At 41.4% G+C, this 17,806-nt stretch overlaps 1 protein-coding gene across 1 annotated transcript; it reads left to right on the top strand.

Moving 5' to 3' along the window:
* Window positions 1–236: 236 nt before the first annotated feature.
* On the top strand, window positions 237–1,160 carry LOC308252309 (olfactory receptor 7A17-like; the record flags this gene model as incomplete). The annotated part of the gene is made up of 1 exon (XM_080676715.1): window positions 237–1,160. One exon carries the CDS (start codon window positions 237–239, stop codon window positions 1,158–1,160), a length of 924 nt encoding a protein of 307 aa, XP_080532841.1.
* Window positions 1,161–17,806: the final 16,646 nt, after the last annotated feature.

The following is a 17,806-nucleotide window of genomic DNA, read 5'->3' as shown; positions in this document are numbered from 1 at the left end:
ATATACATTTTGTTTGAAGAACAAGTTGATTTTAGAAAAGGAAATTCTAATGAGAAATGCCTATAGATATACCCATAATGGGGACCAGGTAACACAACAGAAATGGAAATTATTTTCCTAACTCTAAAATATAAATGTGTCATTCATTCTCAGTTATTAATGCTTGCTAATGTGAAAATTAGTTATTCATTATTTTCTTTTTTTTTTTCTTTTCTTTTGTTAGTCACCTCTGACACATGGAACCAGACAATGGTACACACATTTCAGTATTTCTTCTTCTGGGACTTTCACAGGCACTGGAACTACAGCCCCTCATGTTTGGGCTTTTCCTCTCCATGTACCTGATCATTGTGTTTGGAAACCTGCTCATCATCCTGTCTGTCAGCTCAGACTCCCACCTCCACACACCCATGTACTTCTTCCTCTCCAACCTGTCCTTGGTAGACATCTGTTTCACCTCCACCACCATCCCAAAGATGCTGTGGAACATCCAGACACAGAACAAAGCCATCACTTATGCAAGCTGCATCACACAGATGTATTTTTATATACTCTTTGCAGTGTTGGACAGCTTTATCCTGACCGTGATGGCCTATGACCGGTTTGTGGCCATCTGCCACCCCCTATACTACATGGTCATCATGAACCCCCAGCTCTGTGGACTGCTGGTTCTGGTGTCCTGGATCATGAGTGCCATGGTTTCCTTGCTAGAAAGCTTAATGGTGTTGGGTCTGCGCTTCTGTTCAGACTTGGAAATCCCCCACTTTTTCTGTGAACTCAATCAGGTGGTCCAACTTGCCTGTTCTGACACCTTTCTTAACAACATGATAATGTATTTTTCAGCTGGACTGCTAGGTGTTGGTCCTCTTGCTGGGATCCTTTGCTCTTACTCCAAGATAATTTCCTCCATACGTGGAATCCCTTCAGCTCAGGGGAAGTATAAAGCATTTTCTACCTGTGCATCTCACCTCTTAGTTGTCTCCTTATTTTATGGTACGGGACTAGGAGTTTACCTCAGCTCTTCTGCTCCCCAAAATGCACACTCAAGTGTAACAGCCTCAGTGATGTACACCGTGGTCACACCCATGCTGAACCCCTTCATCTACAGTCTCAGGAACAAGGACATAAAGAGGGCCCTGCAAAGATTCCTTGGCCGGTAAGCTTTTCAAGGGCCAACTGTTCTCGTTTGAAGAAATGACAATGAATTCAGGGTTCAAAGCCTCAGAGTCAGAAGTCTGAATTAATCCAATCTTTGGACTATAAGAAATTGGAAATATTCATTTATCTGATGGGTTAACATGAATTACTTTAGTGTAATTTATTCTTTTATGACATATATCATTCCAAGTAATTTTCCTATTGTTTTCCTGAAAGAATTTTCATGAATTATACTACCCCAATGGACAAAACTATACTTGGCTACTAAGGTCATTTGCATAATTTTATTTTAGAGGAAAATCTAAGACCACAGTTTTCACTTATATGGTCATCATTATTTCCTATAGCACCACCTTTACTGCTCTTATTGATAATTTAGACTTTAACATGTAGTAGGTTTTATAGCTGGCCTCCTGGTTTTATGGTCTTCATTCTGTTATTCTGCTGTGTGTCCACATGTCTAGCTTAGCCACTGGCAACAATTGACTATTCAATACATGTTTCCAAAAAGAGTCTCATGGATACATAGATTTTAATAGAGTGATCTAATATGGTTAGAGTCAGAGATGACCTTAAATATGATGAATCAAAAAATAGCCATATAATTTATTACTATCCTAATATATAAAAACCCTGAGTTGGATAGACCAGTAACCACCAGAGGCTGACCAACTGGAAGTCAGTGCTGGCCCTGCCCCAAGCAAGCATTAGGGGCAATCAGGCAGGCAGGCAGAGTGGTTAGGGGTGATAAGATAGGCAGACCAACAGTTAGGGGTGATCAGGTAGGCAGACGGCCCCTCTCAGGGCTGGCCCAGCCCCCCAGCAAAAAAAGAGGGAGGCCCAGGCCAGCCAAGCCATTGCACCCCAGCCTGTCGCCTGCAGAGAGAGGCCACCAGTGGCAGGGGAGGGGGGGCAGAGCTGCACAGATGGCAAGCAGTGGCAGTGGCGGGGGTGGGGCCAGCTGCCTGCAGCCTGGGGACGGAAAGCCCCAATAGGCCCTGATCTCAGGCCAGGCCTAGGGACCCTACCTGAGGGGTCCCAGATTGTGAAAGGGTGCAGGCCAGGCTGAGGGACCCCCCTGAGTGCATGAATTTTCATGCACCGGGCCTCTAGTTAAAAAATATTTGTCATGCTGCACATTTACTCACTAAAGTATGGAATATGGTCCTGGCCCAGTTGCCCAATTGGTTGAGTATCCTCCTGTGCACCAAAAATGCTGTGTACTTAATACCAAGTCAAATCATATACTTAGGTTCCATCCCTTTGGGGCACCTACAAGAGGCAGTCATTTGATGTTTAGCTTTCATATTGATGCTTCTGTATCTATCTACTGATCTATCTATCTATCTATCTATCTATCTATCTATCATCTATCTATCTCTCATCTATCTACTTATCTCTAACTCTGTATCTCTATCCCCCTTCCTCTTTCTCTAAAAATAATAAAAATAGTAAAATAATAAAAAAATAAAGTGTGGAATATGATATCCATGTATAACGTTCCTTATTCATTTGGGTGAAGAATTATGTGGAGTGTTCTTTGTGTTTCTTTTTAAAATATTTTCCTGTTACTGTTTGAAAATTTTCAATGTGCTCCCTACAAATGTGACTTCTTCTAAATTAAATATCTTCCCTTTTCTAAATTTTTTTTTCAAATATACCAAAGGGACAGTGAGTGAACAATCTCTCTCTCTCTCTCTCTCTCTCTCTCTATATATATATATATATATATATATATATATGTATATATATAGACAAATATAGATATAGATATAGATATATAGATATATAGATATATAGATATATAGTTATATAGATATATAGATATATAGATATATAGATATATAGATATATAGATATATAGATATATAGATATATAGATATATAGATATATAGATATATAGATATATAGATATGTATATGGGTCCACTAGAAGCCCAGTTTTTCAGGCCCCAAATGGGGGTGTCATCCTGTCCATAAGGCATTCCAAATGGCCCTTCTGATATCACCTCCTTTTCACCTGCTCTTGGCCTTTCTTCTCTACTTGAGATCTCAGTTCCATCTTTATACTCTGTTCCCTCTGCCTGGAACTCTCTCACCCCAGACATCTGCATGGCTCCTCCTTCATGGTCTTTCATGGGCTGCTGCACAGGTATTGCCCTGGGCTGCAGTCTCATATGAAGGCTGGATCAGGGAAGCACCCACTTCATTCCAGCTCTAACTTTAACATGAACTCTTTCAATATGCATTCCTGATCCACTATTTACTCCTGTGCCATAAATAAATAACTTAGAGGGCTTGCACCTTTCAAAGGAAGGTCTGTCTGCATGATGCTTTTGCCTTGCTCCTGGGAGATCATCTTTAAGGACCTGGAGTGTCTTGTCTGATAAGAGTGTCTGTATACCTTAGACTTTAGACCACACCAGAGAGTCATGCTCACAATGTGACTCATGGTGGAGGCCTTGGGTCACCATGCACTATTAGCTTGTCCTCTGAATAAGCTGAGGTCAGCCACATGAGTGGTCAGCCATGCTCAAGTGAACAACTCCTAGTAAAAACCCTGGACATCAAGGCTCAGGTGAGTTTCCCTGAAATGCTCAGTGCAGGTTGTCACACATCATTGCTGGGAGAGTTGACAGGTGGGACTGCACTGGGAAAAGACACTTGGAAGCTTATTCCTGGTATCCCGTGAGTCCCACCCATGTGCCTTTTTCTTTGCAATTTTAATCTGTATCCTTTCCCTGTAATAAATTGTGACCAGGAGTATAACAGCTTTTCTAGGTTATGAGTCTGAGTGAATCATTCACCCCAAACCAAGGCTGGCATTCCCACAGTCCTCCTCTTTTGAGATCTTCATCACTCTTCTCACTGAATGGTACATTCTTGCTCATTTGCAATTTCCTGTCTCTTTCATCTGGGCAGAACTGAAAGCTGGAACCTTGTCAACAGCTTTCATGAGAGCAGAAGACCAGAGTAGTTAGGGTTCAGGTCCTAAATCTGCCACTGTCTGGTGGTGTGGCCCTGGGTGAGCATCCTCACCTGTCTGTGCTCCAATCTCCCTATCTTTTTAAAGGAACGGGAACACAAGTTCCTCCTTCATAGACCATCAGGAGATAGATGGGCTGAATTATTAAGGCCCATAAAGGCCTCTAAAAGCACTTTCTTCCATGTATTGGTCTCTGTCTAGATGCATAACCTAGAAAAGCAGTAACTAGAGCAGCTGTCAGTGCTCAGTTAAGGACAAGTGAGTTAAAATGACCCCTCTGAGGCCTTTGGCATGGAGAGACAGGAGGGACCCAGAGATGCCCAGATGGTGGAAAGGAGGACAGGAAAATTACCAGGAAGGGCTGGACATCTGCCCTGTGGCTCTGGTCCCACACAGGGCCTGCTGATGCTATTTGAGACGCCCTGATATCCAGGCTCATGGAAACGCTGGAAAGGATGTCCCGGGGAGTGGCAGAGCTGGCCTGGAAGGAGGGGGTGAGGAAAATCAAATGCTACAATCATGACTCCTAGGAGAAAATGTGCGGGAAGAACTGGGAGATGGAGGGTCAGAGCAGCTGGAGCCATGGCTGGGGGTGGGCACCAAGGGGCCAATACTTGGAATGCTGCCCTGGGAAGCAGCCATTCTGGGCTGGCTTGGGAGGATGCCTCCCCTCTCCCGGATGCCCTGGAGATGCTGCTGGGCTTCTGGAAACAGCCCTACCCACTCCGGAGGGAGGAATGTCCCCCTCCCCACCCCTGCTTCCAGCCTCTCCCACATAAGGCTTTCATGGGTGCTCATACCATATGAGTTTAGGACGAAGGAATCAGAAGCACATGGTCTGAGTCTCCAGGGAGCAGGAGTTCTGGAAACAAGACTAAAAGGAAGAGAACAGAGCCAGAGGGGAGGTACTGGGATGTGGACTTGAGAGGCAACGAAAGAAGGTGCCTGGTTTTGAGCAGGCTCTGCCCCTCGTGATATCCACACCACCAGAGCTCTCACATCAGGGCCAGGCCTTGGCTGGGGATGAAGCCACTGTGGACCCATGTGGAACCTGTCACCTCCCTCTGCCTCTGTGGGCCTCAGTGTTTTTGCTAGTGGCCCAGGTGCTCAAGTCAGAATCCTAGAATCATATGTCTCTCTCTATCTCTGTGGCTCTCCCCGCTCCCCTAAACCCCAGAATCAGCAAACCCTGAGGGCTTTACTTTCAAAATCCATCCAGAATCCACCCACTTTTCACCTCCTCCATGGCCACATCCTGGACCAGCCCCATTGTCTTCTACTTGGAACAATTCAGTCACTTCTTCCCTGACCTTTCAGCTCCACTTACCCCCTCCCACCACACACACATAGGCTATTCCAACAACAGTGACCAGAGGACAACCTCTGCTCCCACACTCAAAACAAAAGTCAAAGACCTGCTTGTGACCCACAAGGCTCTACACCAGGGGTCCTCAAACTTTTTAAACAGGGGGCCAGTTCACTGTCCCTCAGACAGTTGGAGGGCTGGACTATAGTTTTAAAAAAAACCCTATGAACAAATTCCTATGCGCACTGCGGGCCCAGTACGAGTCGGCTGCTAAGCAGGACAGGCAACGGCACCCGGCGGGCCAGATAAATGTCCTCGGCGGGCCGCATGTGGCCCGTGGGCCATAGTTCGAGGACCCCTGCCTGCCAGCCTGATTGATGCCTAACAGCTCCCCTGCCAGCCTGTTTGCCCCCTAACTGCCCTCCCCTGCAGGCCTGGTCACCCCCAACTGCCCTTCCCTGCAGGCCTGGTCACCCACAACTGCCCTCCCTTGCAGGCCTGGTCCCTCCCAACTGCCCTCCCATGCTGGCCATCTTGTGGCAGACATCTTGTGTCCACATGGGGGCAGTCAAAATTTGACCACATGGAGGCAGCCATCTTGTGTGTTGGAGTGACGGTCATTTTGCATATTATTCTTTTATTATATAAGATTAGATAGGATGGAGGCCTGGTGCATGTGAGGGGGCTGGCTGGTTTGCCCTGAAGGGTGTACCGGATCAGGGTGGGGGTTCCCTTGGGGCATGAGGAGGCCTGGGCGAGGGGCCTGTGGTGGTTTGAAGGCCAGCCACGCCCCCCGTAGAACCAACAGGAGGCCCTGGTATCTGGGATTTATTTATCTTCTATAATTGAAACTTTGTAGCCTTCAGCGGAGCCAAGCCTCCTGCTCGTTCCATGGCTGCAGCCATTTTTGTTGGGATTTATTTATCTTCTATAATTGAAACTTTGTAGCCTTGATTGCAGGCCTGGGCCTGCCAGGGTGTGCCGGAAGCTTGGCTTCCTCCATTGCCAGGGAAACCCAAGCCTCCCTCCTGCTCTCTGTGGCCACAGCCATCTTGGTTGGGTTAATTTGTATACTCGCTCCTGATTGGCTGGTGGGCATGGCTTGTGGTTGTTGCGGAGGTATGGTCAATTTGCATATTGCTCTTTTATTAGATAGTATTATACAATGGCATTTAAATTTTGGGGAAAGCAGTGTCTAAGTTATAATTTCTTCTTATATAAAGTTATTAGATTCAAATATGCTAATAGAAAGTAAAGCTAATTAATCTTTAGTCAAATACAAAAGAGGATGCCTTCCCGAGGACAGTAGAAAATGATGCAAATTTTGGAAATAGAGGTTATGACAAAAGGCTGAAAGTGACAATAAGGGATAATGGAGATGTAAAACAAGTTGGCTATATGGTTGTAGGCTAATTTATTAGCACTAAGTACACAGAAGAACATTCACTTTCATTTTTGTTGAGAGCAAGGATTCACAAGTGAAAAATATACAAGTAACAGGTGAATTATTTTTTTCAATAAGAGTAGTGAAAAATAAGAAGAAACTGAGAGAATACAATATGACTGAGTGGTAGATTGAGTCCACAATATTTTTAAATATATTTTATTGATTTTTTACATAGAGGAAGGGAGAGGGATAGAGAGTTAGAAATACCCATAAAAGAGAAACATCGATCAGCTGCCTCCTGCACACCCCCTACTGGGGATGTGCCCACAACCAAGGTACATGCCCTTGACTGGAACCGAACCTGGGACCCTTCAGTCCACAGGCCGACGCTCTATCCACTGAGCCAAACCAGTCAGGGCTTTGACCCCACAATATTAATAAATACTCACAATTCCCCACATATACACACATGGAGGTACTCAATGACAACAGATTTGGTGGAAAAGAGTACAATTCCTTGTATAGAAGAATGCAACAAAAACAAAAGAGGAATGAAAACACTCTGACCCCACTACACAAATGCCAGGACTTGTGCAGACAGTTGACAATAGACAAAACAAGTGAATAATTACCCAGAAATGTATTCAGGTCACAGGTAATGAAGTAATTGCAAAGTGAAGCTATTTAGCATACCTCTTTTTACTTATCAAATAAATTCTGTTCCATGTGAATTGAATAACCAGAGCAAAAGGATACAGTGTGAAATATACATGAACTACTGTTGCAAGGTAATATTTACAATAAATATATTGAATCTAGATTTTTCTCTTCAATATGGAAACGTAGTGGAATAGACCCCATGATAAAAAAGAATCGCCTTTACTTTTCTGGACATGCATAACACTCAAATGTGGAAGGGGATCCAAAGGGCTGTTGGAAGCTGGGGAATTTACATCTAAGTCCTCAGCTGTTGGGAGGCTGCGCCCAGAAAGGCAGGCTGAAGTTCTGCACTGGCTGCGCAGTGCCGGGGGAGAGATAAGCAGCGGCATGGTTGCTCTGTCTTTATATTTTCCTTGCTTTTACTCACTAAATCCAGTACATAGGATCTTTCTATTACAAACACTCATCGAGGCTGTAGTGCAGGTGGAGGTTCAGTTTTGTGGAGGCCGTGGAGCAAGACAGGGAGAGGTGATTATGAATCCAGCTCTGGGACAGTCCAGTTCCTCCAACCCTAAACAGCAATTTTTCTCCTGAAGAGCCAGCCCCTCCAAGCAGGGCAGCCACACCCAGCCTCCAGCTCTGCAGGGAAACAAGGAATCTGAATACCCCCAGGTAGCCCTCAGGGTCGGGGTTGAGGGGCCATTTGGTCATGGAAACTAATACAGTAACACCCCCACCTAGAGCCTGTGTCAGAAATAGATGCTTCTGTAAATACGACTGAAAGCAGGCAGACAAAGTGGACAGATTGGTCCCGCCTGCCTGAAACCAGGGCTGTGGAGACAGACACAGAAGAGTGGTGGATCTCTGGGAACTTCAACACGGTGCTGATTACCTAACAGGAAACTGAGAAGTGGCAGATAGGATAGTAGAGAAGGGTCTTAAACCAGCCCCCCTGGGACATTAAAATTCAGCTGAGCCCTAACTGGTTTGGCTCAGTGGATAGAGTACTGGCCTGCAGACTGAAGGGTCCCAGGTTAGATTCCATTCAAGGGCATGTACCTTGGTTGTGGGCACAACCCCAGTAGGGGGTGTGCAGGAGGCAACTGATCGATGTTCCTCTCTCTCTCTCTCTCTCTCTCTCTCTCTCTCTCTTATTGATTAAGGTATTACATGTGTACATATCTTCTCATTGCCCCCCCCACCCCACTCCCATACATGCCCTCACCCCCCAGTGTCTTGCATACACTGGTTATGCTTATATGCATGCATACAAGTCCTTCGGTTGATCTCTTATCAGCACCCCCTCCCCAACCTTCCAGCTGTAATTTGACAGTCTGATGCTTTTCTGTATCTATCTTTTTGTTCATCGGGTTATAGTGTTCTTTATTATCCATAAATGAGTGAGATCATGTGATATTTTTCTTTAATTGACTGGCTTATTTCACTTAGCATAATGCTCTCCAGTTCCATCCATGCTGCTACAAATGGTAAGAATTCCTTCTTTTTTATAACAGCGTAGTATTCCATTGTGTAGATGTACCATAGTTTTCTAATCCACTCATCTGCTGATGGGCACTTAGGCTGTTTCCAAATCTTAGCTATGGTGAATTGTGCTGCTATGAACATAGGGGTGCATATATCCTTTCTGATTGGTGTTTCTGGTTTCTTGGGATATATTCCTAGAAGTGGGATCACTGGGTCAAATTGGAGCTCCTTTTTTAGTTTTTTGAGGAAACTCCATACTGTTCTCCACAGTGGCTGCACCAGTCTGCATTCCCACCAGCAGTGCACGAGGGTTCCTTTTTCTCTGCATCCTCGCCAGCACTTGTCATTTGTTGATTTGTTGATGATTGCCATTCTGACAGGTGTGAGATGGTACCGCATTGTCATTTTGATTTGCATCTCTTGGATGATTAGTGACTTTGAGCATGTTTTCATATGTCTCTTGCCTTCCTTCTGTCTTCTGTTGAAAAGTATCTATTTAGGTCCGTTGCCCATTTTTTTTTTTATTGGGTTGTTTATCCTCCTTTTATTAAGTTGTATGAGTTCCCTGTAAATGTTGGAGATTAAACCTTTATCAGTGATAACATTTGCAAATATGCTCTCCTATACAGTGGGCCTTCTTGTTGTTTTGTTGATGGTTTCTTTTGCTGTGCAAAAGCTTTTTATTTTGATGTAGTCCCATTTGTTTATTTTCTCTTTAGTTTCCATTGCCCTAGGAGTGGTATCGGTGAAGAAATTGCTTCGGCATATGTCTGAGACTTTGTTGCCTTTGGATTCCTCTATTTTTATGGTTTCCTGTCTTATGTTTAAGTCCTTTATCCATTTTTAGTTTATTTTTGTGTACGGTGTAAGTTGGTGGTCTAGTTTCATTTTTTTTTTTGCATGTGTCTGTCCAATTTTTCCAACACCATTTATTGAAGAGACTGTCTTGATTCCATTGTATGTTCATGCCTCCTTTGCCAAATATTAATTGAGCATAGTGGTTTGGGTCAATATCTGGGTTCTCTATTTCATTCCATTGGTCAATATGCCTGTTCTTGTGCCAGTACCAGGCAGTTTTGAGAACAGTGGCTTTGTAATACAGCTTGATATCTGCTATTGAGATCCTTCCTACTTTGTTCTTCTTTCTCAGGATTGCTGTGGCTATTCGGGTTTTTTTTTTTATTCCAGATGAATTTTTGGAAAGTTCGTTCTAGGTCTGTGAAATATGCCATTGGTATTTTAATGGGGAGTGCATTGAATCTATAGATTGCTTTGGGTAGTATGGACATTTTAATGATGTTGATTCTACCAATCCATGAACATGGTATGTTCTTTCATCTGTTTATGTCTTCCTCTATCTCTTTTTTTAGTGTCCTGTAGTTTTCTGTGTATAGGTCTTTTACCTCCTTAGTTAGGTTTATTCCTATGTATCTTAATTTTTTTGTGTGCAATGGTAAATGGGGATGCTTTTTTAGTCTCTCTTTCTGTAAGTTCAATATTGGTGTACAGAAATGCCATAGATTTCTTGGCATTAATTTTTTATCCTGCTCTATTGCTGAATTCATTTATTAAGTCTAATAGTTTTTTGATGGAGTCTTTCAGGTTTTTTTATGTACAATATCATGTCATTTGCAAATAAGGTCAGCTTTACTTCTTTTCCAATTTGGATTCCTTTTATTTCCTCTTCTTGTCTCATTGAAATGGCTAATACTTCCAGTACTATGTCAAAGAGGAGTGGTAAGAGTGGGCATCCCTGTTTTGTTTCTGTTCTTAGGGGAAATGGTTTGTTTTTGCCTATTGAGTATGATGTTGGCTATGGGTTTATCATATATGGCTTTTATTATGTTGAGGTATGATCCTTCTCTTCACACCCTGCTGAGAGCTTTTATCAAGAAAGGGTGTTGGATTTTGTCAAATGCTTTTTCTGCATCAATTGATATGACTATGTGGTTTTTATCTCTCAATTTGTTTATGTGATGCATCACATTTATTGATTTGCAGATATTGTACCATCCTTGCATCCCTGGATAAATCCTACTTGGTCATGGTGTATGATCTTTCTGATGTACTGCTGGATCCGATTTGCTAGAATTTTGTGGAAGATTTTGGCATCTACGTTCATGAGGGATATTGGCCTGTAATTCTCTTTCATTGTGTTGTCTTTATCTGGTTTTGGTATTAGGGTGATGCTGGCTTCATAGAAGGAGCTTGGACGTGTTCCTTCCTCTTGAATTTTTTGGAATAGTCTGAGGAGGATAGGTTTTAGTTCTTCTTTGAATGTTTGGTAAAATTCCCCTATGAAGCCGTCTGGCCCCAGGCTTTTGTTTGCTGGAAGCTTTTTGATGACTGCTTCAATTTCTTCCATAGTTACTGGCCTAATGAGATGTTTAGATTCTTTCTGTTTGAGTTTTGGAAGGTTGTATTTTTCTAGGAATATGTCCATTTCCTCCAGATTGTCCAGTTTGTTGGAATAGAGTTGTTCATAGTATTTTTTAACAATCCTTTGTATTTCGGTGGGGTCTGTTGTTATTTCTCCTCTTTCATTTCTGATTTTGTTTTTGGGTCCTCTCTCTTTGCTTCTTGGTGAGCCTGGCTAGAGGTTCATCAATCTTGTTTATCCTTTCAAAGAACCAGCTCTTTGGTAAAAGACCTCTACTCAGAAAACTACAGAACATTGAAAAAGAGGTAGAGGAAAACATAAACAGATGGAAGAACATACCATGTTCATGGATTGGTAGAATCAACATCATTAAAATGTCCATACTACCCAAAGCAATCTATAGATTCAATGCACTCCCCATTAAAATACCAATGGCATATTTCACAGACCTAGAACGAACTTTCCAAAAATTCATCTGGAATAAAAAAAAAAAAACCCGAATAGCCACAACAATTCTGAGAAAGAAGAACAAAGTAGGAGGGATCTCAATACCAGATATCAAGCTGTATTACAAAGCCACTGTTCTCAAAACTGCCTGGTACTGGCACAAGAACAGGCATATAGATCAATGGAATAGACTAAAGAACCCAGAAATTGACCCGAACCACTATGCTCAATTAATATTTGACAAAGGAGGCAAGAACATACAATGGAGTCAAGACAGTCTCTTCAATAAATGGTGTTGGGAAAATTGGACAGATACATGCAAAAAAAAATGAAACTAGACCACCAACTTACACCATACACAAAAGTAAACTCACAATGAATAAAGGACTTAAACATAAGACAGGAAACCATAAAAATACTAGAGGAATACAAAGGCAACAAAATCTCAGACATATGCCAAAGCAATTTTTTTCACTGATACAGCTCCTATGGCATTGGAAACTAAAAAGAAAATAAAAAAATAAGACAACATCAAAATAAAAAGCTTTTGTACAGTAAAGGAAACCATCAAAAAAAACAACAAGAAATCCCATTGCATGGAAGAACATATTTGCCAATGTTATCAATGATAAGGGTTGAATCTCCAACATTTACAGGGAACTCATACAACTCAACAAAAGGAAGGTAAATAACCCAACCAAAAAATGGGCAACAGACCTAAATAGATACTTTTCAAAAGAGGAAATAAGGAAGGCCAAGAGACATATCAAAACATGCTCAAAATCACTAATCATCCAAGAGATGCAAATCAAAATGACAATGAGGTACCATCTCACACCTGTCAGAATGGCAATCATCAACAAATCAACAAACGACAAGTGCTGGCAAGGATGCAGAGAAAAAGGAACCCTCATGCACTGCTGGTGGGAATGCAGACTGGTGCAGCCACTGTGGAGAACAGTATGGAGTTTCCTCAAAAAACTAAAAATGGAACTCCCATTTGACCCAGCAATCCCACTCCTAGGAATATATACCAAGAAACCAGAAACACCAATCAGAAAGGATATATGCACCCCTATGTTCATAGCAGCACAATGTACAATAGCTAAGATTTGGAAACAGCCTAAGTGTGCATCAGCAGATGAGTGGATTAAAGAACTGTGGTATATCTACACAATGGAATACTATGGTGCTATAAAAAGGAAGGAACTCCTACCATTTGCAACAGCATGGATAGAGCTGAAAAGCATTATGCTAAGCGAAATAAACCAGTCAGAGAAAGATAAATATCACATGATCTCACTCATTTGTGGATTATAATGAACAACATAAACCAATGAACAAAAACAGATCCAGAGACAGTGAAACATCAATAAGATGCTCAAACCTCAGAGGGAAAGTAGGCGAGGGTGGGGGTTAGGGGGAGAGATCAACCAAGAGACTTGTATGCATGCATATAAGCATAACCAATGTACGCAGACAACAGAAGGTGAGAGTGAGGGCAGATTTGGGGAGGAGGTTGCGGGGGGGGGGGGGGGGGACAATGAGAGAATAACCACACATTTGTAATACCTTAATCAATAAAAAAGAATTATTAGTTATTTATATATTAGTAACTTGTTTATTACTCTTTTATATTTTATAAATAAAACTTTATTTATATATGTACAAACTGGAATGCATTTAATGATATACTCTTATGTGCTAATTTTTATGATATGTTTTGCCAAGTAGCCTACCAATTGTTTGATTGCTATTGTTTGAAAAATATTTTCTTTGGTTCATAATCAGCATTGTCATTTTTATGCTATAGAAAATTCACATTTTTAAAAACTATGGTACATTTTATGTTATTTTATGCTCAAAAATAGTTCAAAACACAACTATTTTTAACAAAGAAACCACAAAATGTTTAATGTTCAAATTCTCTAATTTTTTGAAAATACTGTACTTAAGATAAAATGCATTACTTAAATATTCTTCTTTCCTTGACAATTCTATCTTTGACTCAACTTTACTAAACATCATCTCCAAACAATACCACAAAGAGTATATGTCTACTTATACATAAAACCAAAGTAGAAGTATTCTTCAGTATGAAGTATCTTCAGTCTGTTTCTGTAATATGCATGCCAATGAAAAATTTATGAACAATATAATTGCAGCCTTTTCTTTTAATTCATCTTATTACATTTAAGTGTCTACATAATAATAAAAACATAATTGAAATGTAAAAAAAAAAAAAAAAAAAAAAAGCCATGGGTCTGGAGATTTGGACAGCCGCTCCACTAGAGGGTGAGGTCTCTGCCTGGCTTTCCCCCATGCCTTTTAAATTTATATTTCTTTTCCAGTGTATCCATTTATGTGTGGCCTCTTCTCCAGATTCTGAATCCTCACTGCAAAAGGTTGTGGCAAAAGATGACATGATATTGTACATAGAAAACCCTAAAGACTCCATAAAAAAACTACTAGACTTGATAAATGAATTCAGCAATGTAACAGGTTACAAAATTAACACCCAGAAGTCTTTGACTTTTTTATACACCAAGTAGAGGCCTGGTGCATAAAATTCATGCATGGGCAGGGGATTCCTTAGCCTGGCCTACACCGTCTCAAATCCGGGCCCCTTGTACATCCCTTTCACAATCTGGGACTACTGGCTCCTAAGCGTTCACCTGCCTGCCTGCCTGATCTCCCCTAACTGCCTTTGCCTGCTGGCCTGATCACCCCTAACTACCTCTGCATGCTGGCCTGATCGCCGCTTAGCTACTACCCTTCCAGACTGATCACCCCCTAACTGCTCTCCTGCTGGCCTGATCACTCCTAGCGGCCTTCTGCTGCCAGCCTGATTGCCCCTACCTGTTCCCCTGCCAGCCTGATCACCCCTAACTACCCTCCCCTGCTCACCTGATCACCCCCAACTGCCTCTGCCTTGGCCCCCGCCACTGTGGCTTTGTCCAGAAGGACTTCCTGAAGATGTCTAGTCTAATTAGCATATTACTCTTTTATTAGTATAGATAGTGAACTCACAGAAAGAGAAACTGAAAAAACAATCTCATTTACCATTGCAACAAAAAAATTAAGATACCTAGGACTAAACTTAACTAAGGACGTAAAAGACCTGTACTTGGAAAACTATAGGACATTGAAAAAAAGAAAGGTAGAGGAAGATATAAACAAATGGAAGAACATACCATGTTCATGGATTGGTAGAATCAACATCATTAAAATGTCCATACTACCCAAAACAATTTATAGATTCAATGTAATACCCATTAAAATACCAACAGCATATTTCACAGACCTAGAACAAATTCTCCAGAAATTCATGTGGAATAAAAAAGAACCCAAATAGCCACAGCAATCCTAAGAAAGAAGAACAAAGTTGGAGAGATCACAATAACAGATATCAAGCTATATGACAGGCCACTATTCTAAAACTGCCTGGTACTGGCACAAGAACAGACACATAGACCAATGGAACAGAACAGAGAACCAAGAAATCAACGCAAGCCATTATGCTCAATTAATATTTGACAAAGGAGGCAAGAGCATACAATGGAGTCAAGACAGTCTCTTCAATAAATGGTGCTGGCCCATCAACAAAACAACAAGAAAGCCCACTGCTTGGGAGAACATATTTACCAATGCTATCTCAGATAAGGGCTTAATTTCCAAAATTTACAGGGAACTCATATAACTTAACAAAAGAAAGATAAACAATCCAATCAGAAAATAGGCAAAGGACCTAAATAGACACTTTTTGAAAAAGGACATACAGAAGGCTGAGGGACATATGATAGCAGCCTATGAAAGACGCTGAAGGAGGAGCCATGCAGATATCTGGGGGAAGAGAGTTCCAGGCAGAGGAACAGTGGGGGCAAAGGCCCTGTGGTGGGACTAAACTTCCAAGAAGAAAAGGAAGACCAAGACAGTATGAAAGAAGAAAGGCCATTTGGAACAAGGTTAGAATGCCTTATGGACAGGATGACACCACCGTTTAGGGCCTGAACAACTGAGCTGGTGGTGGAACCATACTCTAAGAAGGGAAAAATAATTGGACAGACTCCAAGACAGCCCTCATGATCCATGCCTCCTGGTATCCAGGTGTAATCCCCTCCTTGCATGTGGGCACTTCTAACAGTAGAGTAAGACAATGGTGATGGGATGTCATTTTCAAGATTTACAGAAGATTGACATTTCCATCTTGCTTCCATGTCTCTCTCTCTCTCTTCCTCTCACTTTAAAAAGACCATATAAAAACAACGTTTTAAAGCAGAAACAATGAAATAGTTCAGAAAAAAATCATAAAATACTCCAACTAATTTTTCACCCTAATGAATAAGTAGCCTTACACATCGATAACATATTCCACACTTTATTGATTAGATGAATGAAAAACATTTTGAACAGTAAAAAATTGTATGGCTATTATTGCTTCATTACATTTTAGGTTATCTCTAACCATAGAATCCCAATCTATGTATTATAATGTGTATTTCCTTATAGAATCTCCTTAGAAATGTGTTTGATAGTCAATTTTTGCTAGTGGCTATGGTAGGTATGTGGAAACACAGCTGAATAATAGAATGAAGAATATAAAACCAGGAAACTAGCCATTAATCATACTAACATGTTAAAGTCAACATTATTAAGAATAGCAGTAAAGGTAGCGCTATAGAAAATAATGATAGCCCAGCCAGCATGGCTCAGTGGTTGAGCATTGACTGTACACCAAGAGGTCACAGTTCAATTATGGTGGGGGCATGTGCCAGGGTAGCAGTCTCAATCCCTAGTGTGGGGTTTGCAGGAGTCAGCTGATTGGTGTTTTTCTCTGAACATGAATGTTTCTATCTTTCTCTACCTCTCCCTCCCACTCTCTGAAATCAATTAAAATATTTTTTTATTTTTTTTATTAAGGTATTATATGTGTACATATCTTACCATTGCCCCCCCCACCCCACACCCATACATGCCGTCACCCCCCAATGTTTTGCATCCGTTGGTTACTCTTATACGCATGCATATAAATCCTTCAGTTGATCTCTTATTTCCCCCACCTCTCCCTAATTTTCCCGCTGTAATTTGACAGTATGTTTGATGCTTTACTGCCTTTGTATCTATCTTTTTGTTCATCAGTTTATAATGTTTTTCATTATCCCCAAATGAGAGATCATGTGCTTTTTATTTCATTGACTGGCTTATTTAACTTAGCATAATGTTCTCTAATTCCATCCAGGTGCCTAAAAATGGTAATAATTCCTTCTTTTTTATGGCAGCATAGTATTCCATTGTGTAGATGTACCATAGTTTTCTGATCCAGTCTTCTGATTACAGGCACCTAGGCTGTTCCCAAATCTTAGCTATTGTAAATTGTGCTGCTATGAACATAGGGGTGCATATATCCTTTCTGATTGGTGTTTCTAGTTTCTTAGGATATATTCCTAGGAGTGGGAATACTGGGTCAAATGGGAGTTCCATTTTCAGTTTTTTGAGGAAACTCCATACTGTTCTCCACAGTGGCTGCAACAGTCTGCATTCCCACCAGCAGTGCACGAGGGTTCCTTTTTCTCTGCATCCACTTGTCGTTTGTTGATTTGTTGATGATTGCCATTCTGACAGGTGTGAGATGGTATCGCATTGTCGTTTTGATTTGCATCTCTCGGATAATTAGTGACTTTGAGCATGTTTTCATGTGTCTCTTGGCCTTCCTTCTGTCTTCTTTTGAAAAGATTCTATTTAGGTCCGTTGCCCATTGTTTTATTGGATCATTTATCTTCCTTTTATTAAGTTGTATAAGCTGCCTGTAGATGTTGGAGATTAAACCTTTATCAGCGATAACATTTGCAAATACTTTCTCCCATACAGTGGGATTTCTTGTTGTTTTGTTGATGGTCTCTTTTGCTGTGAAAAAGCTTTTTATTTTGATGTAGTCCCATTTGTTTATTTTCTCTTTGGCTTCCGTTGCCCTAGGGGCAGTATCAGTGAAGAAGTTCT

This window comes from Plecotus auritus, assembly GCF_963455305.1.
Source record: "Plecotus auritus genome assembly, chromosome: 6".
NCBI lineage: Eukaryota > Metazoa > Chordata > Mammalia > Chiroptera > Vespertilionidae > Plecotus > Plecotus auritus.
Note: the sequence above shows the minus strand (reverse complement) of the source record. Positions and strands in the feature narration are given on the sequence as shown.